A 25796-nucleotide genomic window follows, 5' to 3' on the forward strand; every position below is an offset into this window, starting at 1 on the left:
ATATGTGGTTTGTAAATAGACGTGCATAATTACAATATATTATGTAAATAAGCGTAGATTATGACAATGAAATTGTACGTATATAATGATAGCATTTCTTCAAATAAACATAATTTCTGACGAATTTACTGTAACTCTATATAAAGACGATAGATGGCCTGTAAGTACATCTATTATAAGGAATGATTGTCTGTACTTATATGTGAATAATGACGTATTCCTGAACGCTTCGGATCTCATTCAATCCACACCTTGCTACACACTTGAGCTTCCTTACCTCCTCAATAATATTTGATCTAATTAACAATTAATATTATGGGATTCAACATAGCAATTAGAGCATCTCTTTCGTAGTATTAAAGCTAGAAATTAAAAAAAACTTTAATCATGTATTTCCTTCAACCTTGAACGAAACGGCCATATCCCATCAGCACCAATCACGAAAAAGAAGATACTCGGTACACCACATATTATATTGAAAGTCTGCCTTTGCTAGTCACATGGGGTGTCTAGGTCTAAAGTTTGGAATAACGGCTGGTAAGAAGATATCTCTTAAGGTATTTTTCAGAAACGAAGAGTCCTATTGGGATTCTGTTCAAAATTTTGATCCTGAACTTGCTCTACCTACCACTGGAACTCAAGAAACATCATAAAGAAACATCATAAGCACTGTACGTACTTTGCGTAAATATCTGGTGGTGTATCTGCAAATAATACTATTAGGAAATATATTTAGGTTAGTGAACTCGAAATATTTATTTTTCAGTAGTAAATAATAGACCAGGTCTTGAACTATGCCAATTTTCGTCAAGTGTGGTTTACCTTTTAATAAAACTGTGACTTTATACTTATTTTAACACACATTTAATTCAAACATTAAGTCTTTCGTTATTGGTGCTCAACTCATAAAGGATTTCCAGGACCCCGTCTCTGCCGTCTCTGCCGTCTCCATAACTCAACTAGCAAACGCGGTAGCTACACAACCACGCATCCCAAGCATCATCCAGTTGACCCACCAAATCACAACACTACTTCAACGCAATCCATCCCCACTCCTCGCCCAAGCTTCTCAACTCTACTTCCAAGCACTACTTTCCCCAAACCAACAAGACATCATCAATGCAAATACAAATCTACAAAATCTTTTAATTAACTCTCCCGCTCATATCTTTGATCCACCCACTCCACAAACCCACACTTCGGCTTGACAAAATTAAACTGCTGCGGGAAACTGTCCAAAACACAGATGAGACGAAATTGAGTAGTTAAATTAGATATATCACTATACACGATTGTTTACATTTTTAAGTTGACTTGGTCCTCATCCTTTTATTAGAGAACTGTTTGAGTGTTAGTAGATACTCAGTAGATTTCATAAACAGAGAATACATACCCATATCCTTACTTGACTGCAGCTTATCTTACATTTCTTGGCTATTGCCATACGCTCTCTGGAGTTTAAAATTTGTTTTTTAGAATATACTTGTTCCAAGAAATATGTTGTACTTTTAGGAAGTCGCTGTACTCGCTTGATGTTGCTTTTGACAGGCAAAATAGTACGTGCTTCTGCATTTCTGTCCGTGTTACATATGCTGTACACCGCTTGATATTTCGTACTTGATTTGCTAGTTTCTCCCTCTTTGTCTACGAAGTTTTGACTGAACTTGCTGCAGTTTTCATGTATCTTTTTTTGAAGTAACTTTCTGTCACTTTCAGAAATACAGAGTTCGAAAAGGAGCTACTAGTGTTAGTATAATGTCTTTCTGTAAGCCATTTGAAACAAAATCTTGTAACCTACAGGTTGAATAGCATCGAAGCTTTCCTGAATTCTTTGGTCCAATTCTTCAATTCCAGTTTGGAAACTTTTATCAGCTACCTCTTGTTGTGCATTTTCCTCAGTGTTGAAACCATTTTCTGTCTTAGTTGAAGATTCACAAAGCTGGATGATCATGCTTAATGTTGACAGTACACTGCCTAAGTTCTGCATATTGCTACCGATTTCATTATTTAGGACTTGGGGAATGAAATGTCGACAGTTTTTTGGGGCTCTATATACACATCCTTTTTCTACTATTGAAACGAAATGCGACGCGTCACATCTTGAGGCAACTGAACTTAGGAAATAAAGGTACTTAAAAATCGAGATATATATAATGTAGCGTACCAATGAGCACTGTATCATTTTCACTCAAAAGATTTGGCAGCAGTGATGTTTTTTACAGAATGCATGCTTCCTAAAAGGGGGGATATTGATGAAGAGTACACAGATTTCATCTTTTTTAAAGATGAGAGTAGAAAATCTTCAAATAGGGTAAAGTTCAAGTTTGTTGGTCAAAAAATCCATGAAGATAAACAGGTAGAGGAGTTTAATCTATCTGTTGAATATAAGTCTTCAAAGATGGGTATGCTAATAACACGGCCAAGAAATCGTTTCATTATTATGAGAACGATTCTGTATAACACCATTATAAGATCCTTAGAGAAATGTGATCTCTCATCCTTGAAAGACGTCTCCGCAATCACTTCACAACTATGGGGGAAGAATGATGGAATATTTCAGCTATACTTTGAGCTTCTTTCACAATTTGAAGAGCACTGGCATCTAAACATTTATCCTGAGTATCGTTACCATAAGGTAAATAAAATAAGTCGGCAACTGGAAAATAAGCTCGTGTATCAGAATATGTTGAATCGAATGCGCTATTTTACAGCTTCTTCGCTGTTATCCAAATTGGAGGATATTGTAACACTCCCCGCTGCTTCTGCTACGGATGCAGCTGGTACTGCTCCCACTGCTGCAGAACCTTTTAGTTCCACCTATACATACTCCTCTTTCCATTCCTCTCAGATACGTGCCAACCATCTACACCACTACCACTACCAAAACCGCCAGAAGAGGCAAAGTACAACTACAAGAAGCAATTCTCAACAGCCAAACCTTCCATCCTTGCAAAACCCGCATTCTTCAGAGACTCTCCAGAACTGTCATTGGAAAATCAAAAAATCCTCGTCCTGCAAAAGAACTCGAAATCACAACTTTGCGCTCCCGAAACAAGATCACAGATGTGATCGCATCAAATTCGACTTTCCCAAGAAGAAGCTTCTTCCTCCAGATCTCAACACTGTTTCCAACAACACCAACCCCTCTCGATTCCCATCCACTTCCTCCATGAAAAAGCCTCTGCAATATTCAACCCTTCCTAGCCCCCACTATTCCCCCTTACTCCCCCGCATACCCACTGCTAGCCGCCTAGCAAGCTCCAAAGCTGACCACTGCCATCGTACTGCAGGGGCTTCACATTCATACAACATCTCTTCCAGCTCTTTCCCCTCCCTTGCTTACTTCACTAAGCCTACAGAGATAGATTTCACTCTTCAAACCAGGCTTTCAACCTTGCCCTATGTTCCAGAACCAAAATCGCTCTCTAATGTGGAAGATCTCTTTATCGAAAGTGACAGAATTGTGCTGTTCTCTTCCAGAAATCCTTAAAAGCGTGAGACCCCCTCCCCCTATGAAGTAAATTCCATATGAATCTATCTAGCTTACACCTTATTTAAAAACCAATTACTGCTTGCAGTCGCCTTTGCGCATTTCCAGCATCATGCTAACTTCCTTTCCATCACTTTCGCGATGTCATAAACCTATTCTTGTCATCGCGACGAGCTGAGAAAAAGCAGTCGATTCCCGCGCAACCCAATTGTGGACAAAAGCCATGAACTGTTTCTAGTTAATGGAATCCATCCATACACATGCGTATATATATATATATATATATAAACTCATAATCAGCAAGAATAGTGAACCCTAGTCCCCCAGTCACAACTATGCAACCAAACACCCCTCAGCAATCTGCCCCCATCTACCCTTGGTGGTATGGTGGAGCTGGCGGCGTATTCGCCTGCATCATAACTCACCCATTGGATCTTGCAAAAATGCTTCTATATCTAACCAATAACATCTTGAAAAAGCAGTAACTTAAATTACATCTGTTTCACGTACAAGTCAATTAAAATTTATCCATCCAGTTTTCATCACAACCGATTCATTAAATGTAGATGGGAACTGAATGGATAAATTTATACTAGTGTAGGATCAAAGCATATGAAAAAGCCCTAGAGCGGATAAACTTCATAGAGAGTGGCGAAAGCTCAGATTAATTTCCCATTTTTTTACCGTATTTTTCTTTCGCTTCAAAAAAACATTTTATGTATATTTTGCTTTGCTCAGTATAGCTGCAGAATAGAGTAAGTTCCCTCAAAAAATAATGGGAAGGGTCAACACTATTGTCAATTGCATGTCGCTGCTCAGAATTATCTTCCGATTTAATATGCTTCGGCTCGCTCGGCTGATTAATTGTGGTTTCCGGCTTTGCGTCTTCCGCATTCGAGGAAGAAATAACATTATCTAAAGACAAAATCTTAAGCAGAGTGGCGCCAGAGCAAGGTGTTCGCATTAAAACAAAGAATAGTCTTTGATCTATAAATTTCAAATTGTTCCTAATTTGTTTTAAGCCCTCCAGATAAAGTGGCTGCACGTCAAAAATAAGACCTATAAGCTCTTTACTTATCTTGAGTAATTCTATCAGTTTTTTCAATTTCCAGCAACTGATCAATTCGCAATGCCGTAAAAGATTTTCTTGAAATTTTTTCAATGATGCCCTACTCACTACTTTAGGCCTCTCCGAATATCTATTCAAAGGCGGTAGAAAATTCACTGTGGGCGATTTGATCTTTTTTAACAACTCTTCTTCTTTCATGTACTCTATGTTAAAGGAGTCCTTTTGTCCGTTATTTCTTGTCAACCAAGAACGTTTTCCCAGTTTTAATGAAAGATCTGTGCGCTCAAGCTCTGTATACTGCTGCCTGTATAGTTCCGAAAGGTCACAGGTGCTGTTCTCCAAAGCTCTTTCAAACACAATATATTTCGCTCGTACTGGTTTCTTTCCTCCAAAAAACTTCACAGTAAATGCTGCATGTGTCGCGTTACTTCTATCGCATTTTCTGCAATAGTACTTTTCCCTTGACTTGACGAATGTAACATAGTCTTTGATCCCCATCAACCGAAAAAACATTGAGTGCCTTGTTAAAAAATAGTTACTTGCAGTTTTTTCCAACCTTCTCAGCGAGTTGTAGATGCTATATTCACGAAAAAATGCTGAGCAACTTTCATCTACAATTTCTATACCCCCAGTTAAATCAGGGTTTAGTGCTTTACCATTTAGGTTGATCAAAAACCCATCAACTATAGTAAATTGACCTTCAGGCAAGGTAATAAACGGATAAACTGGGCTTTCTTCCATGTTACTGATCAAACTGCTTTAGCCACTTGAATATTTTTGATATCTTCAGATCACGTCTTTCATATACAGTTTATCTATCTATCCTTTAGCTTTCAATTGTTATGTCGGATGTTGCGCCCTCCTCCATCTCCCTCGCCGCTTCATGTTTTTTCCTCCACAAAAACAAAGAAATGCTGGTACTCTCGTACACCCAACTGTAGGCAGCCTAATTAAGAATTAAGCGCCCCAAATGATTTGAAAAAGAGAGTACATTTATTAATGGGTAACACCTTGTTAGTGAAATGTGGTTTCAATCCCTTTAGATAGCCAATTTTTGAAGTTACATAAGTACTTGTTTTTTCGCTTTCGAGGACCAAAACCATGAAAACACGACACGATTGGAAATAGATCATCAGTCATTTGGTAATATGCTCTCAATACTATACGCCCACATAAATATATGTGTTTTGAGATCTCTTCACGTGACTTATATTTTCTGAAAAATCGGCGGTTTCTCAGAAGGGAAGATTATATAAGAGTTTTCTGAGGTGAGATGTTCTGCAAGCCCTCTGAAGTCAAAAAGATGCTTCTGTGTTTGGGGATTTATTTAAGATTTTTTATACCCTTATTTCTGATTCATGTAACATAGGTAAATTTTGTTTTTTTTTAGATTTAATTCCATCATCACGAGATCAAGCATAAGGGTGGTGGAACAGGAAAAACAAAGAGTAGGGGAGTTATCACATGAATCATCACTTATTAATTAGGAGAAGAAAGAAAGGTGAGGATAGCAGTTAGGAAAGAACATCCTTTTAGTGTTAAAGTATAGACCTAGTCATACATGACGCAATGGGACTCTGGCTACCACAGATGATTCAGAAGAGATTATTGCTATATGTCCTTCAACAAATATCAGTTTTATCAAATATTGATCTGTCGAATTTGCATGTATCGTTGGGATCTAGCTCGCAGTTTTCGTTTGATGATCTCAATTTAGCTGTTGATGATATTAAGATACCATATCTCTCTCTGAGAAGTGGATCGATCAAACATTTAGAAATCGAGCTTACTGTATCAGGTGGAGTGAGCATTTGTGGAAAGGGCGTGTTGTTTGTGGTAAAACCCTTAATTGACGACCAGGATAACGATCCCAACTCTTTTTCTTTAACAAAAAGCATCCATGATTTGACAAATTCGATAATACAATATTCTGAATCTGATAAGCATTCATTTAGTGTGTACAAAGATCCAGAATCGGATGGGAGTACTAGTCCTTTAGCTGATAGTACTGAAAGCACCAGTAGTAGTGGGAAGGAGAGTGAGCCAATTATTGCAGTTGGTGCACTAGAGAATATGAAGAACAAGATTTTAAATGTCGCATTATCCAAATTAATGGTGCGGTTTGAAAATATCAAATTTAGGTTTCTCTTGGAGGAGAACATAATTGAGGCCAGCTTGGGTGAAATAGAGCTGAATACCGAAGATAATAATATTCGTAAAGTGGAAATTCATGATTTTAAAGTTGTTTGTGTTAAGAATTCGGAGCCGAATGACACAGAGTACCTTTCTGATGATAATATGTCTAATAGTGTACTTTACTCATCGAAGGAAGCTTCATCAATTTATATGAGTGCTTTGGAAGGTTTAAAATCTCCTCCGGACGGTCAGGAAGACTCTATACTTGAAGACAATGAACTTTCTTTAGGTTTGACCGCTATCGAGCATATAAGCATCTCATTTCAGGGATTGTCTTCGTTAGACGATTTAGCTTTAAGGGATCTTAAGGTTAAAATACAGAACGCTTCCATTGACCTGGAGAGCTTGCTCACAATGAGTGACACTACAATAGGATTTGTTTCCCGAGTTTTTACAACAAGAAAAACGGAGGACGTACCGCAGGCTAGCAATTTGAAAGGCTATAAACGTTTTCAAAAGGAGCAAGGTATATTAGAAGGCTTTGACAATCTAGCTGTTGACATGAATTATCTATCCGTCCACTTTGGGGAGGGAGTGAGCATGGTATTTAACAATATGAACTATACTTGCTGGGAAAATAGAGAACAAACAATGTTAATTGATACAATGACACTGAAGGGTGATGGAATTGACCTTCAATCATCGCCAGCTCCAATTCTAAGAGCCGTATTAAATTCTAATGAAGTCGAAATCAATATACTGCACAGTTTGATTCTCAAAGTTGATAAGCTTGCTTTAGGTAAGCTTGCAAAAGTACAGCATCGCTTACAAGAGTTTTCAGTGAGAAATATACGCCCTCCTCCCAAGAAAAGTCATGCTTCATCGCGATATAAGGAGGAAAGAGTGTACAAATTTTGTGCAAAACCGATTACTGTCTTGTTGAACATCGGTGCTTATCAACTCTATCTCTCAACCTCAGAAATTTTCAGTAGGCTTCCCAATGACATTATTAAGATTAAGAATGTTACAATTGGTAGAAGAACTGAGCAAAAGGATCATTCAATGGTAACACTCGACGATCTGTCTATCATTGCATCAAAATCAAGAATGCAATTGATATCATTCGATGAAAATTTCAAGGAATCCTCGCTAACAAGCAAGATGTTAGTAAGGGTGCGTGAAATTGCAGTTAGTCACGAATTTGAGCATTTAAAGCGACTTTTTCTGGATTTTCAAGATATACATTCCATTATCAAAATAAATGACAAGAAACCCAATGTGGATAAGCATAAGGTGTTCATGAAGAGAAGTGTCCGAATATTGAAATCATCTAATATTGTGTACAAAAAAACAGATCAGGCATTATATTCAATTATTTTGGATAATGTCGATATCAAAATTAGGTCTTTTTATAATGAGCATTTTGGAGACTTACAGACAAATATTTCCAGCATTTTGCTTGCTGCCAGCATGGACGGCAGTTTTTTTGGCTTTTGCAAAGATTTTTTATGTAAGAGAAACACTGCCAGTCAGCAAGAAGTACTGGCCTCTTCAATTACGACAGAAGATATAAAAAAACCTCTGATTTTCTTCCAGGCCAAAGCTAATGGTAAAATCAAGACTATACTCAGAGAAATGTCTCTTCACTACTATGCAAAGTGGCTTGATTTCTTTTCGAGCAAAAGCAATGATTCGAGCTCTGAAAAAAGTAATTTACAAAATTCCATTCCATGGGAGCTTAAAATGATTAACTGTTCGATAAAGCTTCACCCATATAGAATAAAACCATGCTTAGCAATTATTATGGAGCATATACATTTGACTGGACGAACTGCGATGGAGCAGGTTAAAATAGTTGCAAAAAATGGTGCTATTCTTTTGATTGATGATGTTCAAAATATAAAATTTGTCGAAAAGCGGCACTATCCTTCTCTTGTCAACTTTTATGTTTATCAAGGGTTCTCCGAAGTAGGCAAGATCGACTCTGTTAGTATTCAGAGCAAGAGAGTTGCGAATGCGACATCTGCTAAGATTAAAGCTAATAACATTGGCTTATCTCTTTGCGCTGACTCTGCACATACGCTTGTGCAACTTTTTATGGATCTCAAGATACCCATTACATTTCCTGATGATGAAAAGTATAGCCTCACTGTTCCATCTGCGATAGATGTCTTTAAGCATATTGACAGCGATTTTTTTTGTTCATCTCATATTAAAAAAAATTCAGACTGTTATGAAAATGATGAGGAAGATTTGATTCATGTAGATAGCAGCTTTCTAGATGATGACACTAATAATCAGCACCAGCAAGTCATGAAAGAGAATTATACGATCGATACGTCGTCGGAGTCTACAAGTTCTAACATGAGGCTGCAAGAGTCCTACTTAGACACAACCATCAGGGAGGATCATGAATCGCTAACAGAATTAAAAGAACACATAGATATTGTAATTGAGTTAGAGGTGGCAAAAATGACAATAAAACTTTTTGATGGGTACGATTGGAAGTTCACAAGGAAGTCAATATCACAAAAAATAGAAGAGATTGATCGCGAACTTAAGAAGCGCAGTGAAACTACCAACTCAAATGAGCGTCTAGAGGGTGCCATCTTTGACTCGATTTACATCTCGGGAAATCCTTCCGATTCAGTAGATCTGAAAAAGAGGGTCAATGACGAAATTCAGGGTGAATTTATGTCAGGTTTAGGGAGTAGAAAGGCAGACCTTCACCCTTCCCGCTATTATAAGGCATTGGTGGAATTGAACCAGTTGGGACTAATCTTCACAGGCTATCCAATGGGCACACCTACGCGTTCGGAATCAGCTGGTACCGCCGAAGTCCTCAACAAATGCGAGATTTTGGTACAAAGTTTTGATGTAATAGACAACGTACCGACTTCTACGTGGAATAAACTACTGACCATACTTCGTCACGAGCAATGGCCGCTGGATAGGCCAATGCTAAATATGAATGTTTGCCTGCTTCGGCCAGTTGACTTTTTGGCAGCCACAGAATTGAGATTCGATATCAAACTTGCCCCATTACGCCTCCATGTAGACCAGGATACTCTCGACTTTTTAGTTAAGTTTGGGGAATTTAAGGACATGAGGTTTGAACTGATTGATAAATACCCTGATATTCCCTTTATACAAAAGCTTACAACAAATTCTGTGAAGCTCAAACTCGACTATAAGCCAAAAAAAGTTGACTATTCTGGATTGAGGTCTGGTCATACTAGTGAATTGATGAACTTTTTCATTTTAGACGGAGCAAATATAACTCTGAAGGGTGTGGCATTGTACGGAATAAGTGGCTTTTCGGAGCTCAATACAATTCTAAAATCTGTATGGACACCAGATATCACTTCAAGGCAATTACCAGGAGTCTTAAAAGGCTTTGCACCCGTTAAATCTATATTGGCTCTTGGCTCCGGGGCCAGAGCATTAGTTTCCGTACCATTGGCCGAGTATAAGCAAGACCGTAGACTGGGAAGGAGTCTTAAACAAGGGTGTAACGTATTTGTCAGGACAGCTACAGGTGACTTCGTAAAACTTGGTGCAAGGTTAGCTTCGGGGACTCAGACTGTATTGGAAAGCACAGAGGAGTTTTTCGGTGGTGATGGTGCACAAGGGAGACTTTTTAAGTACGATGATCCTTTGATGGATATCAACGGTTTACTGGAGGAGGATCAGCTTGTCGGAGGTAGCAATCCTACGATAAAAGGTCGCGGTCCTGCTGCATTGGTGATAGATCCCTCAAAATGTAACGAAGGAGAACCTAAAATAGTTAGTCTCTATGCTGACCAGCCCCTGGATCTACATAAAGGTCTCGAAGAAGCATATTCTTCACTCGAAAAGCACATGCATCTTGTTTATGACGTTATATGGAAAACTCAGGGTGAAATAAAAGATTCACGCTCAGGCACGGCTGCTGCCGCAGTCTCTGTCGCCAAAGTAGCGCCAGTCGCCATAATAAGACCTCTGATAGGGGCAACCGAGGCGATTGCAAAAGCACTTCAGGGCATCTCCAATCAACTTGATAAAGAGCAAGTGAATGATCTCAATGACAAATATAAATCAAGGAGTGGCAAGAAATAGTTAGCATATTTGTATGCAACCAAAAGCGCTCTACGATATGTTATATTCATGACGTTTACGGGTCAGTTCACATAAAAACAGCAAAGAACTCTGATATGAAACGTATTCATGAATAATTCCAAGCGCTGAGGTGAAAAAATCTATTGTAATCTCTTGTAAGAATGTCCTTATTTAAGGGCCACTTGTATATTGTTGCACAAATGTATATGGAAAAATAATTTACGTCATTTGGTATCTATCATGTTTTACGAGATTCAAATGATCAACACAGCATGCATAACATTCATGGCAAATACGTGAACAAACAAGTGTAGGTAAAACGGATGTTTCATTACAGTGTACATTTCTGTTCCTTAGGCAATTGTCTGTTGCACGTGAAAATAAGATCCAGAGCTTCAACAGTGCTTGAAGGAGTACCGTATTTGTCCCTTTACTGCTCAAATTTTTTTAGTATAGTCTGTCTGGAGATTAGTCAAAATTGAACCGTCTTCAAACCAGGCATAGATAGACAAACTAATCCAGCTACAATTTTCTTTTTCAGGTCCGCGAATTTGACATGTCTACACAGCTAGATCTGAAGCGAAATCACCAACATGAGCACACTGCATCTTCGACTGAGTATTCAAATAATCGACAAATCCGGAACATGAAGAAAAAATGCGCACATTGTCACAAGGATATCCAAGGACAGGGAAAAACGACTCTGAAAGCATTAAACAACTATTACCATGAAGAGTGCTTTACCTGCAGAGACTGTGGTGTCTTGTTAAAGCCAAAGTACTTTCCGTATGAGCTTCCAGGAACAAACGAAACGATATTACTTTGTCAATATGACTATTTTAGGCGGCACAATTTACTTTGCCATGTATGTGATAAGCCCCTTCGAGGTCTGTATTACACGGCTTTCGGAAACAGATACGATGAAGAGCATTTTTCCTGCTCAATATGTGGAGTACCATGTGGAGTAAAAAAATGCTTTATGCACGAGGATAAGCTATATTGTAAATACCATTTTTTGAAATTCTTTTCCAAGCGATGTAGCGGCTGCGATTATCCAATATCAGACCAGTACATTGAGTTCCCTAAGGGCGACGAAATTCATTGTTGGCATCCCGAGTGCTACGGTATTCATAAGTACTGGCATGTCAATTTATCTGCGGAGACTCTTGGACTGTTAGCGCTTCCGGTGGTTCGGTATGAAGAAGGAAATATAGACAATAACATCAATCCTATACCGAAGGAACTTGATAGACAAATGCAGGCATTTAATTCTATCATGTCCAGGACGTGGTCAGTTTTATATAGGTTTGAAGAGGAGACAGCTGCCTGTATATCAGATATGTTTCAATATTTGACTATATTCGATCAAATGAAGGGTATAGAGGCAACAGCACTTTTCGTGTTGAAAATAGAATGCCTTTTCAAGGCAATAGGAACTTTCGAGGTATTTAATTCTGGCACAGCGCCCAAAGATCGCAATTATCAAACTATTGGTCCTGAGGAAGCAGCGAATGAAGCCGACAGCTCGACTTCCAAATATAGCAAATTTCCAAGAAATCTCTCTACAAAAATCATGATATATCTTCAGCTTCTGCGCAAACTCAGTTCTGAATCGAAAGATACCAAAGTGAATCTTTCCTCTTTCATGTCTGTAATTACAGGTTTGACCCATTTTTTGAAGTTACTAACGAGGTATGGTTTTCACACGGCACTGGAAAAAAATAAACTTAATCGTTCTGCAACAATACTGTTAAGATTCTTAAGGGAAATTGAAAAGAATGAACTGTTTGAGAAGGATCCTTTTTCATATATCGACGTTTCCATAAATGCCACTGACAACTGTGCCGAGTGTGGTAGATACATACAGGAAGAATGTGTCCAATTTCAGGACAATAGATGGCATCTATCTTGCTTTTCATGTTCGATGTGTAAGCAGAGGATTGATACTCATGATTTGGGGGATGCGACTTACAATAAGAGCTTGAAGCGAATAATGTGTTCGCGTTGTTCACCGAACGATCCAGCCTCGATTCCAGGTTTCAAATATATCACCAAACTGGCACAGTTGGTATTTCTTTTGAAGATAGCATTAGTTAGGTCCAAAGCAGTCATGGAAGTACAGATGAAAACCAAAGCTAGCAAAACCAGCATAAGTGAAGCTCATAACTCTGTTTCTATGCAACAAACGTACATTAGAACCTTAAATGACATCAAGAGACTAAGATCAAGGAGGGAGTATGTGCGAGTAACGCACGATAAAGAAGAAGCAAGAAAGTCTGTCATTTTAGAAACTTCAGAGGTCGACTTAAATGGATATGCATCTAAAAAAAACAAAGGTCTTCTCATTCACACTGATCCACTTACAAATGGAAACGATACAACACATTCAAACGTATTTGCGGACACAAAAACCTTAACATTAGATGATATATCTCGTATTGTTGCTGTTGAGCAGGCCAGAGAATTGAGGCCCAACGCCTTCACTCACTTCAAAAAGTTACGTGAAAATGATGAGGAAACTGCAAATGTCATCTCCAAGAAAAGTGGTGTGTACTACTCTGAATTGACATCAGATGAACTATTGATAATTCAATCTATCAGCCTTTCTTTACTTGCTTCTAATAACAAAATAGTCCCTGATGATAATTCTCTCCGTAGGTTGATTCCATTAAAACAAAAGATGGAAAAGTCGAGCCCCGGCAATTTTTGGTGGAAAATGAAAATTATGATGAACAAAGAGACAAAAAAGCCAAGTGATGGAAAAGTTTTTGGAACCCCTTTAGAAGTGCTGTCAAATAAATGGGGTGTTGAATCTGATTTAGGTATTGGTCCATCAAGGATACGCATTCCGATAATCATTGATGAATTAATATCATCCTTGAGACAAATGGATATGTCTGTCGAAGGAATTTTCAGGAAAAATGGAAATATTAAACGTTTAAAAATTTTGACATTAGATATTGATAATAATCCAAGTGAACCACCAGATTTTTCAAAAGAAAATGCAATTCAATTATCTGCTCTTTTAAAAAAATACATCAGAGAATTACCCGATCCACTGTTGACAACCGCATTGTACAACTTGTGGATCAACTCTGCAAAGATTAATTCAAGCTCTGAAAAACAGATGACAATAGCATTGGTTTATAGTATGCTACCAGTGTACAACAGAAACGTTTTAGAGGTGATGTTATCATTTTTGTGTTGGACAGCATCGTTTTCTCATATTGAAAATGAGATGGGCTCAAAGATGGACATTCATAATCTTTCAACCGTCATTACTCCCAATATACTCCACATGCACAACAACGGTGTACCAAGCGTAACTTCCTCGGAAGTATCTCGTACATACAACGACACATTCGCGCATAACGAAGGCGAAACTTATTTTCTAGCAATTGAGGTTGTTGATTACTTGATTACGCATAATGAGGAAATGGCTGTGGTTCCAAAATTTTTAACAGCACTGATGAAAGAAATTAAAAATAAAAAAATCGAAGGCTACGAACTGATTAATAAATATGTTCAAGAAAGATGGAAGAACAAAGAAATTGATTTATCCGAATTTGAAATTCAGCGAAACGTTCAAATGAAGCACTCGACATCCGTAGTTACTCAGGGAGAAGTAAAAAGGTAATAAATAATTTTGGGCAGGCTATAAGAAATTGCATATATAAAAGTAGGAGAGGCTTTATAAGTCTGTGTAACATTACTAATAAATATTTTTCAGAAAATGTATCGTTATCATTGAATTTCACGAGATAAAACTGGTACCGCATTTCTAGTAGTGGACTCTACATTAAAAATCTACTTATGTATATACATAAAAGTGAAATGCGACACAAATCAATTGAATTATAATTTGGAATTGTCATCTGGGGAACTTACTGGCCATGTATAAGAATGGGACCCTTCGAGATTGAATTTATGTTTTGCCAAGTAACTCTTTAAATTCTTTGGCCCCCTTGAACCGTATGGATAGATTTCCGGTTTTGGCGCATCGTCGGCTTCCAATTTTTCCAATAATGGCGTAAATAATTGCCAGCTGATTTCCAACTCGTCATCTCTGACAAAGTTGGAATGATCACCTAATAAAGCCTCTCTGATTAAGACCTCGTACGCTTCCGGAATCCAGTAGTTCTTGTATCTACTGGAATATGTTAGGTCCAAATCTGTTACTTGAGTGGCGTTGGATAAACCTGGAGTCTTTGAGTTGAATTTCATATACACAGCAGCATCCGGTTGCACTCTAATCACTAGTTCATTGTTAGGGATATCCTTAAAGACACCAGATGGGACAGCCTTGTACTGCAATCTAATTTCTACTTTACCCTCGTTTAAAGCTTTACCCGCTCTCATTATGATAGGAACACCATCCCAACGTTCATTTTGGATATTGAAGCACAAAGCTGCAAAGGTAACACATTTTGAGTCCTTCGTGACCGTGTCATCATCTGTGTACGCTGGTTTTGAACCGTCTTCTGATTTTCCGTATTGCCCGATCAAAATATCGTTAGGGTCTATTGCAGACATTGCCTTTAGAACTTTGACTTTTTCGTCACGTATGGATTCGGGATCGAATGAAACTGGTCTTTCCATCGTAAACAACGTTAGAATTTGCAACAAATGATTTTGCATGACATCTCTGATGATACCAATATTATCGAAGTACCCGCCACGTCCTTCGGTACCAAATGGCTCTTTGAAAGATATCTGCACACTTTGCACGTTTTCTTTGTTCCATGCGGCATTCAAGAACGTGTTTCCAAATCTAAGCAGGGTCAAGTTTTTGACCAGCTCCTTGCCCAAGTAGTGATCAATTCTGAAGATCTCGTCTTCCTTGAACAACGGTGCCAAGTTGTTCTGCAGCTCCCTCGCGGTCTTCAGATCGCGCCCAAATGGCTTTTCCACGATCAACCGGGTGATGCCGTGCTCCGCGTACAGCTCCTTCTTGATTTCCTTCGCAACGCTCAAGAAGACGCTGGGTGGCAAGGCAAAGTAGAACAACCGGTGCGGCTCGGTTATTTCTGCGTCCGCCTCGTACCTCTCGATGATCTTCCTCAGCTTGTTGTAGCCCTCCGACGTGTCGTACGCACCGGCCACGTACGTGATCATCTCGAAGAACTCCTGCTCCTTGGCGTCGTCCTCGGCCCCATGCGGCTTGCTCAAGTGCGGAGAGACCCGCTCCTTCAGCTCCTCTTTCTCCAGGTGAGAGCGCGCGTACCCGAAGATCCTGGTGCTCCTGTCCAGGTACCCCTCTCTGTACAGCCCAAACAGCGCTGGGAACGTCTTTTTCTTGGCGAGATCGCCGGACGCCCCAAACACCACGATGATCGTGTCCTTCTCGAATTTCACCGGTCCTTGTTTTACCGATGTCATCTTACCAGCTTCCGCCTTGTGCGTGCACCTGAACTTGTAACCTTGAGCTTAACTTCTCGAGCCCACTTCCTAAGCCTACTTCCTAAGCCTGTAACCTTGCGCCGAGTGCGAACGGAATTCCAATTTCAAATACGACGAATATCGAAAACCGACTACCTAAATACTGCAACCACAACTGCAATCCACTACAACTCGAACGTCAACCGCAACACGAATATTATAAATCAATTACGAGAACGACAAACCTAGATTTGTCGAATTACGAATAAGGATCCACTTCCATGGGTGTGAAGTGATTGATAACAGCTTCAATTGCGAACCAGGGGAGCCACGGCCATCCACCACCGTTTGCCACATTACGTGCGCACCCTGCACGAAACCGCCGACGAACGAACCAGCAACGGCGCTTAACTGGCCCACAAAGGGCGACCGGGTGCCTCCATATGACAAATTGTGCACCTGCGGCTGCCGCTGCGCCAAACTGTGGCGGGCTCCAACGACGGGTGGCAAACTCCAGCACTTTGCACGGGAGCGTCGGCTGCGGACGGGTAACCGGCGCTGGCGAACCAAGAAATAGGGGTCAGGGCACTGTGGACGGCGCGTTTGTCAGCAGTCGTGCGCAGTGAGCGGCGGCCGTCATCGTTTCCGACGCATCGGGAGTGCGGGGCGCGCATGAGCCACAAAGCAGGACTTAGCAGGATTTAAGAGAGCAGGTCACGACGGACGGGGCACGCAGGGAGAGCGGTGGCGGGGTGCTGTTGCTTCGTGTGCTGCGACACAGCTGTGTTGGAATGGGTGCCCCTCGGATCACCATGTGTTGGCCACAGACACGATGTTATCGTCGGGCGCGGGCACGATGGGGTTGAACTCGTAGACGTATTGACGAGCAGAGCTTCGGGAGAGCTCGTCTAGCCGCTTGCCCACGGTCGCGGCGTCGATCGTGGTCAACTGGCTGGCGTACAGTTTGTTCATCTTGTCGATGGCGTCTCGTTTGCGGTTCGGGGCGGCTTCGCCGTGGATGTCCGAGTTCAGCAGGCCACCGCCGTTGATACAGCCGCCCGGACAGGCCATCACCTCGATGAAGTCGCAATTGTAGGGATCGGCCTCCGGGAGGCGGTGCTCGGGGGGTTGTTGCTGGTGTTCTGGCGTCGTGGTGCGCTTTCTGAGCGCGCGCACTGTTCTCGGCTTGGCACGTCGTGCGGAGGTCAGGCGGCGCACCATGTTCTGGATGTTTCTGAAGCCGTACAGTTCGCTTGAGGAAGCGATGGTGCTGGGCTGGTGGCCGGCGGTGGCTTCGACGAGCCTGTACTCCCTGACGTCGCTGTTTTTGCCTGGCAGCACCAGCAGCCGGGAGCCTGGGTGTGTTTTTTGCAGCTCCGACACGTACTGGTACGCGAAACCACCCGAGCTGCTGCCCTCGTTGGACGACCAGTGCAGAAGCGGGTCCCAGCCCGGCGGCGATAGCTCGTTTACGATGTTTGTGTCTGCGGTCTGGAAAGCGGCAAAGTCGACGTTCAGCTCTTGCAGCATGGTGACGAGCTCCTTGGGTGTTATCACGCAGTCCACCTCTTGCTCGCCGTCCGGTCTCGATGCCTCCAGTTTTTTATCAAAGCACGGCATTATCGCTAGATGGTACACCTTCTCGTCCTGGGGCACGGAATCCTTCAGCAGAGAGCCGGTTATCTGTTGTGGTGACTTGATGTTCAATAAATATGGGACCAGCTCTGGCTTCGTCTTTTCAGCGTAAAGGACGAACCCGGGACACACCGCACTCAGCATCGGTTTAGCTGCTGATTCGCCGCTGGTTTTTCTTTCCTGTAGCACTTGATTCGTTCTGCTGATAGTGATATTTCGGCCCATCTGGGTCCCCACAAAGTACTTGCAGCCAAAGTAGCTCTTGAAAAAGTTAAGTAGACAGAGGTCCAGCTGGTCTAGGCCCATTTGGAAGTAGTTCGCTAGCGATAGTCTGCCCTGGGGCGATATGCTCACGGCCAGCACCATTTCTCCAGCCAGTGTTTGCCATGAATCCATAAACACTGAATAGCTCTGTCTACTCAGGAGTATCTCTTCACTCGACGTGATGCACCCAGCACACGCGAGGCAGTCTTGTAATGTTATGGAAACCTTTTCGAGCTCGTCCGGCTCTTTGCCTACTTGGATCTCTCGCTCGTCTGCATCGACACTGATCTTCTTTGACTCTGTAGGCTTGACGCAAGCCAAACCAGGACTTATGAAATCATTCAAATCCGCCTCTGACAACAGAGCACTCATTTGCTGCCAACTGTGTTTTGTGTGCAGAATAGGGAATACTTGTATGCCAGTCTGTATTCAGATGTATCTCTTTTTTTACTAATGAATTTTTGAGATAACTTTGTCCGATGCGATGCCATGAATTTCGTAGATACATCAGGTTTTGGAGGACCTACAAGAAAGCGTGCACCGCCACGATCGCATCCTCCCATTATAAACTATGTATTTATAAAGGGCATTTCTTTTCTTACTTGTTCGAGAAATTGCCCCAAAAAGCATAAACACGTACTGTGTTTCTGCTGTGCCAATGTTTTTACGAAGACAGGATGATCAAGTATGTTGAAGCTATCTCCAAGATGGACCTTTGTTGCCTAGTTGCCAACGTCACCCATAAATTTTCGAGTGAAATATACGGGTAATAATTCTCCGTGGGCAATTCGACGTGACTCTATTTCTACGCGGCCGTTTCAGGGACCAATTATATACCCGTTGACATTGTTTGAATTTGACACTTTCTAAACTTGACACTTTCAGTCATATCTTGTCACATTCACGGTAGCCCCAAGCGTTATCGTATCTCCGGCGCCCACAGAAATGTAATTCTTTCAATTTTCGTGCCAGCTCAGCCTGTTTGCAAGGATGCAGGTATCCGTGTCGTACCTACCTTATCAGCTTTGCAACGAAAAGGTGCCTAACCACGAATTGTAAACATTTCTGTTACCTTCAAGGTCTATCTTGATTAACTGATAAACACATATGTAACGCTCGAAATAATGAAAACTGTCCCCTATATAAATAAATGTATCTAGATTCGATTTTAGTGTTTAGTTATTTTTATCTTTCCCCTATACATGTTGCCCCTAATAAAAAATATAAAGTTGCGTAAACAACAACGTATGCTATTCAATCTACTATCCAGGAAAAAAAACTCCACAATGTCCTCCATCGATGTCACCAAGATCAATTCCTGGGATCAGGAATTCGCAAAAGATATGAACCATCAGTTGGCTACTACTGTCTTGAAGAATTTCAATGTTACAGATGCATTGTTGGATAAGTCTCGTCTATTGCAGGAAGACCAACGTATTTTCAACACCGCTATTTCTGCTGAACCATTACCTGTGACCAATCAGCGCTCTTCGGGTAGATGTTGGTTGTTTGCTTCAACAAACCAGCTGAGACTAAATGTGGCTGAAGAATTGAATTTGAAAGAGTTTGAGTTATCGCAAGCTTACCTTTTTTTCTACGACAAACTGGAGAAGGCCAATTATTTCTTGGATCAAATCATCGACACTGCTGATGAGGAAGTTGAATCTCGTCTGGTACAAAACCTATTGTCAGCTCCAACCAATGATGGTGGACAATACAGCATGTTTTTGAATATTGTGAAAAAATACGGTTTGATCCCAAAGGATATATACAATGACTTACCGTATTCTACTACTGCATCCAGAACCTGGAACGAACTACTGACTACTAAGTTGCGAGAGTTTGCAGAAGCTTTAAGAGATACGAAGGCAAAGGGTAAGGATGTTAGCAAACTTGTGCAATCGATGCAAAAGGAAATACTCAGATTGATGACACTTTTCATGGATTTGCCACCTGTCAAGCCAAATGAGAAATTCACCTGGTCATATCAGGATAAGGACAAAAAAATTCATACCCTTCAAGTAACGCCTTTAGAGTTTGCACAGAAGTATGCTAAATTGGATGCTTCAAAGCCCGTGTCGCTAATCAACGATCCAAGACACCCATATGGTAAGTTAATCAAGATTGATAGACTTGGAAATGTCATTGGTGGTGATGACGTCGTTTATCTGAATGTAGATAATGATGTCCTAACAGAGCTGGTTGTCAAGAGGTTAAAAAATGATAAGACTGTCTTTTTTGGCTCTCATACCCCTAAATTCATGGAAAAGAAGTTTGGTGTTATGGACGTGCAGTTGTGGAACTATCCTGCGATTGATTATAAATTAAAACAGCAGAAAGCCTCCAGAATCAGGTATAATGAAAGTCTTATGACCCACGCTATGCTAATTAGCGCATGTCATATTGATGAGTCGACAAACGAGCCTGTTCGCTACCGTGTCGAAAACTCTTGGGGGAAAGAGTCCGGTAAAGATGGCTTCTATGTGATGACACAAGAATATTTCAAAGAGTATTGTTTCCAAATTGTTGTTGATATTGATGAGCTGCCAGAAGATTTGGCTGCAAAGTTCACATCCGAGGAAGAGGAACCAATTATTTTGCCCATTTGGGACCCTATGGGGGCACTTGCTGATTGAACGGTAAATACTCGTTGTTTCATCCGCAAAAATTATTGCAAAGCACAAATTTCTTACTTATAAGCGAGTTTATATATTTGTACACTGTGTAGATGCTACGTTTTGAAGTCTCTTCTTTTCATAAATAGCAAATTGCTGCTATGTTAGCTCAAAGAAGTATGGTATGATTCATGTGCGGACATAAAATGAGGTTTGTTCTCACTTTTTGACATACCGCTCTATGGAAAAATGGAAACTGAGATGGAACAAAAAGTTAACTATCGTAACGGAACAAATAGTTTCGAGACCCACTTCGAAGATCTTTGTCGAAATCTAAGATTATCTCATAGGTGGTCGATCAGGGCTTTTGTTGTTTTTCGACATCTTTGTAGCGATTGGACAAAAAAGAGATGAAGGTATGCATGGAAAACATATTTGTACTTTTCACGCTCATAGCTCTTGACTACGCTCAGCAGATACCGATTAAAAACCATAAAATACGCGATTATTTTGCTGTTGAGAGTGATCAAGGGCTAAATGAAATTCTGGAGCGATATCCATATTGGCGGTTTGAGCATAATGTTCGTGGTCTTGAGAACCATTACGTGTTCTCCGAGCTATCTAATACAACAAGCAAAAGAGGTGAAAATGTACTGCAAGATGAATTTATTGTATCTCTTGAGGACTTACCATCTCGACAGTTGCAAAAGAGACTGCCCATACCTGATCCTCCAATCGACTCAAGTATGTTGCCTATTAAAGATGCCGAGAGTATTTTGCAAATAAGTGATCCGTTGTTTGAAAGACAATGGCATCTAATAAATCCTTCATTTCCAGGAAATGACATCAACGTGACTGGTCTTTGGTATGAAAACATTACGGGGCATGGCATTGTGGCAGCGATAGTAGATGATGGACTTGATTACGAGAATGAAGATTTGAAAGATAACTTCTGTGAAGAAGGTTCTTGGGATTTTAATGACAATACAAAATTACCAAAGCCAATACTGAGTAATGACTACCATGGTACCCGTTGTGCGGGTGAAATAGCAGCTGTTAAAAACGATGTATGTGGTGTTGGTATTGCTTATAATGCTAAGGTTTCAGGAATAAGAATCCTTTCTGGGCAAATTACGCCGGAGGATGAAGCGGCTTCATTGATTTATGGCCTTCATGTTAACGATATATACTCCTGCTCATGGGGTCCAGCAGATGACGGGAGACATCTTCAAGGACCCCCTGATTTGGTTAAGAAAGCTATGATAAAGGGTGTTCAGGAAGGAAGAGAGAAAAAAGGAGCGATTTATGTATTTGCAAGCGGTAATGGTGGTATTTATGGAGATAACTGCAACTATGATGGCTACACAAATTCCATCTACTCTATTACCGTAGGTGCTATCGATCACAGAGGTCTACATCCACCATATTCGGAGGGTTGTTCAGCTGTAATGGTGGTGACATATTCCTCAGGTTCAGGAGAGTATATACATTCAACCGACTTGCATGGAAAATGTAGTGATAGACATGGAGGCACCTCAGCTGCCGCCCCTCTGGCATCCGGGATATTTGCTCTCGTTTTGGAGGCGAATCCACAATTGACTTGGAGAGACTTGCAGTATATCTCAATATTGTCGGCTAAGCAAATAAATGACGACACAGGTGATTGGCAGAAAGGTGCGATGGGAAAAATGTACTCTCATCGCTATGGTTATGGAAAACTTGACGCGTACACTATTGCCAGCATCGCTAAAGAGTGGAAAAATGTTAATCCTCAGGCATGGTATTTTCCAGCAACTGAAGAAGTTTCAGGATTCACGAATTCAACTTCAGAAACCATTGAGTCCATTGTATCTATAGGGGAGCAAGATTTAAGAGATTCAAATCTCAAAAGAGTTGAACATGTTGCCGTGACTGTGAATATCGATGGTAAAAGACGCGGAGACATAATTGTGGATTTGATTTCACCCCAAGGAATCGTTTCGAATTTGGGTGTCTCACGTAGGAGGGATGATTCAAACGAGGGCTTCAAAGATTGGACTTTTACATCAGTTGCTCACTGGGGAGAAGAAGGTGTTGGTGATTGGAAAATGCAAGTCAAAACTTCGCTAGATGGAAACGAAGTGAGGTTGCATTCTTGGAAACTAAAACTCTTTGGCGAATCTATTGATGCTTCCAAAGCGATTGACTATAAGTTTGGTGACGATACATTTGAACCAACGGTGACATCATCGGAAGTGCCGGAGCCTACAACAGAATTATTGCAGCCTCCAACAGACGTATCACAATCTACAATGGGTGAGTCGCAACCTACAACAGAACCTACAGAGGTCAATACTAATTTACCGGTAATGACGCCAGAATCGAGCGCAACTAGTGATTCACCAAGGCCTACTGCCAACCCCGAATTCGAAGCATATCCTTCCAAAAAAATTGGAGGATCCACTCAAACAATGATCTATTTTATTGCACTTCTCGGGCTTGGGGGTCTCGTCCTAATATTGTACTTTTGCATTTTCGTTAAAACTAGGCGTCGAATTCGAAGATCTAGGGCAGAAGCATACGAGTTCGACATAATAGAATCTGACTCAGAGTATGACTCGACTCTTGATCATACTATTGGAGACAATTCTGACTTACAGGAAGGGGAAGTTGAGGATTATGATTTTGACTTATCCGACGAAGATAACATTAATGACGAGAATACTGAGAATTCTGGCTTTGGAATTGATCAAATTCTTGATAATAGGCAAGAAATTGGCAAGGATGATGAACAGAATACCTCTTCTCAAACTTAATTGACTTATTTTTCATGAAGAGTGTATCGCATGATTCTGTAAGACTTATTAGCATCTATTATAGACAGTGAATATAAGAGCTTTGAAGTATTTTAGCGGAAACTGTCAATTTTATTCCGTGCAAATACTATTATTTTTCTATTTCCATGTCTTTCGTTCACTTGCAGTATTCCAGCAGATCAGCACTTGTCCTTATTTGCTTATCGGACGATAATTTAAGATATTCTTATGAGGTCAAGTGTGCTAGCAGAGGAGTAGAATCGTAGCAGAGTAAATCGAATCGTAGTAGTAGAGGTATACTTTGGCTAACAGATAAATACCGAATTTCAAGAGATAGCATTGCGTAAGCATGAACTTATTACAGTCAAAAGGGTTCACTTCTGCACGTGCTAATGCTTGCGTAAAACCGATAAAGGTCATGGGATCATTAAATGGTGAACAAAGTATCAAGATTATTCGCTTATATTATCATGTGGTCTTGATGAAGACCTGAAAGCTACTGTATAGTGCGAACTGAAATCCTAGTTTTGCTTTGAGCGGCGATGATCCGATCTTTCCTTGGAACAGTTCGGGTTCCCAGACACACCATATTTCGCTCAAAGAACTAAAAACGTGAAATAATATATACTGTACAAAGTGAAATGCTAACAACTTCATTAAAGAAAAAGCATAACCATCCTCTCAAACATGCAAAATATTAGGCTTCCAGTGATAGGCGTAGTATGCGCATGCTTCATTCCCTTCGCACTCGCAATGGACATGGATAGTGCGGAAAAGTATACCAGACCGGAAATTGTTGATGCCGGCTCAAAAACATTCCATTGGTTATGTACTCTAGTTTTGTCATTACTGTTACCCTCGTATGCAGCTGCTCTTTCATTTGCAGGGAAAAGCTACTCGGCAGTTTTTTTACAAGTTATCTCTGGAGCGTATGCGATCGTGGATGTCTTAGCTTTCCGATATGGCGATTGGGATGGTGTTGAAAATAGGACGTCTCGGGGTGCCGGATGGTTCTTGCTTGGTCTACTGTGGCTGACAGTATTTTTTGGAGGCCTTTCAAGCGGTACAAGTGTATTGATTAGAAACAAAAAGCTCCAATCATTCGTGTCTCATACGGGTGAGAGAAAATTGTCGCTCGTTCATCGTGGGCTATCACTGTTGGTAACCATCACAGGATGGGTTAAGACATGCTTAGTGCCAGTGGCTTTTTTTGGCTTTTGTAGGGAGGAACATACAGGACAATGCATAGCCCATGGAATTATGGGATCTGCTTTCATTTTATATGGATTCATCTACGCTTTAGTTTTGGTTGTACCTTGGCTAAGAAATTCAAAGTCGCCGTATTCACAGGATTTTATTGACAGTTGGATTATGTGTCTCTGGGGCATAGTAAATACATTTACGGAGCATAGGTGGGGTCGTGAAGCCTGGAGTATGGGAGATTATCAACACACTTTAATGGGAATAATTTGGTGGTGTGGTGGTATTTTGGGCATATTTTTAAGCAGAGGAGGCAGAAGAAGTTTTGTTCCTAGTTTGATCATAATCTTTACAGGCTGGGCAATGTCGGAGCATTCACAGCATCTCCTCATAAGCACCAAGGTTCATTATTTTTTTGGTTTAGTATTAATGCTCGGTGGCGCTTTACGAATTGTGGAAATATCATTTTTATTGAGGGATCAAAGAACACTAGACAAGATATACTCGTTCCAATATCTTCCACCATTCTGTTTGGTGTGTGCTGGCCTCACGTTTATGGGCGCGAATGAACAACAATTGGAATTAGTTCTGAGGCTCGGTGCAGATCACAGTTCATATACTCTCCTCCTGGGGGCAGCTGCGTTCCTCGTATATTTTTGGATGCTGACTTGCCTGGAATTTTACGTCCGCCTGGCGGAAAGAGCAGGGCAAGGCTTTCTATATAAATACTCAGATGACTCAAATGCCGATCAATCACCGGAGTTTGAGCTTCAGGGCATTTCTGATCCTCCAAATAGTTCCTATGAGTCAGATGATCTTCAAACTTGAGGGAAACGCTAACAGTCAGTATATAGTCAAGATAAGTGCAAGTATTCGTTCTTTGTCCGCGAACTTGCCAAATATATAGTAATATTCAACCTCTGCATTTTTTAGGGTACAGAAAAAGTGCAATTCTCAAAGCATGTTGTTCACTTTGTCCCGACGCTAAATATTATCTGTGTTTTCTTTATTCGAGTTTTCTCTATTGATTATTAGACATTTTGTTTCTTGGATGCGTTGTGGACTGCAAAAAGCGATACTTGAAAAAAATATAGGTTCAAAATGAAAGGACTGAT

The 25796-nt window shown here is 40.7% G+C and overlaps 10 protein-coding genes across 10 annotated transcripts, besides 2 other annotated features; 6 read left to right on the forward strand and 4 right to left on the reverse strand.

The window, feature by feature from the left end:
• Positions 1–933: 933 nt before the first annotated feature.
• Positions 934–1226: a sequence feature (Z region).
• Positions 1227–1304: 78 nt separating this feature from the next.
• HMRA1 (Hmra1p) lies at positions 1305–2182 on the reverse strand (the record flags this gene model as incomplete). Its single annotated transcript, XM_037288147.1, has 3 exons — positions 1305–1340; positions 1394–1738; positions 1799–2182. 3 exons carry the CDS (start codon positions 2180–2182, stop codon positions 1305–1307), a joined length of 765 nt encoding a protein of 254 aa, XP_037144042.1.
• Positions 2183–2209: 27 nt separating this feature from the next.
• On the forward strand, positions 2210–3490 carry HG535_0D00220 (uncharacterized protein; the record flags this gene model as incomplete). Its single annotated transcript, XM_037288148.1, has 1 exon — positions 2210–3490. One exon carries the CDS (start codon positions 2210–2212, stop codon positions 3488–3490), a length of 1281 nt encoding a protein of 426 aa, XP_037144043.1.
• Positions 2518–3933: a sequence feature (X region).
• Positions 3934–4154: 221 nt separating this feature from the next.
• HG535_0D00230 (uncharacterized protein) lies at positions 4155–5300 on the reverse strand (the record flags this gene model as incomplete). The annotated part of the gene is made up of 1 exon (XM_037288149.1): positions 4155–5300. The coding sequence occupies one exon, from the start codon at positions 5298–5300 to the stop codon at positions 4155–4157; it is 1146 nt and encodes a 381-aa protein (XP_037144044.1).
• Positions 5301–6128: 828 nt separating this feature from the next.
• On the forward strand, positions 6129–10793 carry ATG2 (Atg2p; the record flags this gene model as incomplete). The annotated part of the gene is made up of 1 exon (XM_037288150.1): positions 6129–10793. The coding sequence occupies one exon, from the start codon at positions 6129–6131 to the stop codon at positions 10791–10793; it is 4665 nt and encodes a 1554-aa protein (XP_037144045.1).
• A 556-nt stretch (positions 10794–11349) lies between these two features.
• On the forward strand, positions 11350–14430 carry LRG1 (GTPase-activating protein LRG1; the record flags this gene model as incomplete). Its single annotated transcript, XM_037288151.1, has 1 exon — positions 11350–14430. The coding sequence occupies one exon, from the start codon at positions 11350–11352 to the stop codon at positions 14428–14430; it is 3081 nt and encodes a 1026-aa protein (XP_037144046.1).
• Positions 14431–14648: 218 nt separating this feature from the next.
• ZWF1 (glucose-6-phosphate dehydrogenase) lies at positions 14649–16172 on the reverse strand (the record flags this gene model as incomplete). The annotated part of the gene is made up of 1 exon (XM_037288152.1): positions 14649–16172. The coding sequence occupies one exon, from the start codon at positions 16170–16172 to the stop codon at positions 14649–14651; it is 1524 nt and encodes a 507-aa protein (XP_037144047.1).
• Positions 16173–16979: 807 nt separating this feature from the next.
• NAR1 (iron-sulfur cluster assembly protein NAR1) lies at positions 16980–18443 on the reverse strand (the record flags this gene model as incomplete). Its single annotated transcript, XM_037288153.1, has 1 exon — positions 16980–18443. One exon carries the CDS (start codon positions 18441–18443, stop codon positions 16980–16982), a length of 1464 nt encoding a protein of 487 aa, XP_037144048.1.
• Positions 18444–19273: 830 nt separating this feature from the next.
• On the forward strand, positions 19274–20707 carry LAP3 (bleomycin hydrolase; the record flags this gene model as incomplete). The annotated part of the gene is made up of 1 exon (XM_037288154.1): positions 19274–20707. The coding sequence occupies one exon, from the start codon at positions 19274–19276 to the stop codon at positions 20705–20707; it is 1434 nt and encodes a 477-aa protein (XP_037144049.1).
• A 389-nt stretch (positions 20708–21096) lies between these two features.
• Positions 21097–23481, forward strand: KEX2 (kexin KEX2; the record flags this gene model as incomplete). The annotated part of the gene is made up of 1 exon (XM_037288155.1): positions 21097–23481. One exon carries the CDS (start codon positions 21097–21099, stop codon positions 23479–23481), a length of 2385 nt encoding a protein of 794 aa, XP_037144050.1.
• Positions 23482–24168: 687 nt separating this feature from the next.
• Positions 24169–25509, forward strand: YTP1 (Ytp1p; the record flags this gene model as incomplete). The annotated part of the gene is made up of 1 exon (XM_037288156.1): positions 24169–25509. The coding sequence occupies one exon, from the start codon at positions 24169–24171 to the stop codon at positions 25507–25509; it is 1341 nt and encodes a 446-aa protein (XP_037144051.1).
• Positions 25510–25796: the final 287 nt, after the last annotated feature.

The sequence above is a fragment of the Zygotorulaspora mrakii genome, chromosome 4 (assembly GCF_013402915.1).
Source record: "Zygotorulaspora mrakii chromosome 4, complete sequence".
Taxonomy (NCBI): domain Eukaryota; kingdom Fungi; phylum Ascomycota; class Saccharomycetes; order Saccharomycetales; family Saccharomycetaceae; genus Zygotorulaspora; species Zygotorulaspora mrakii.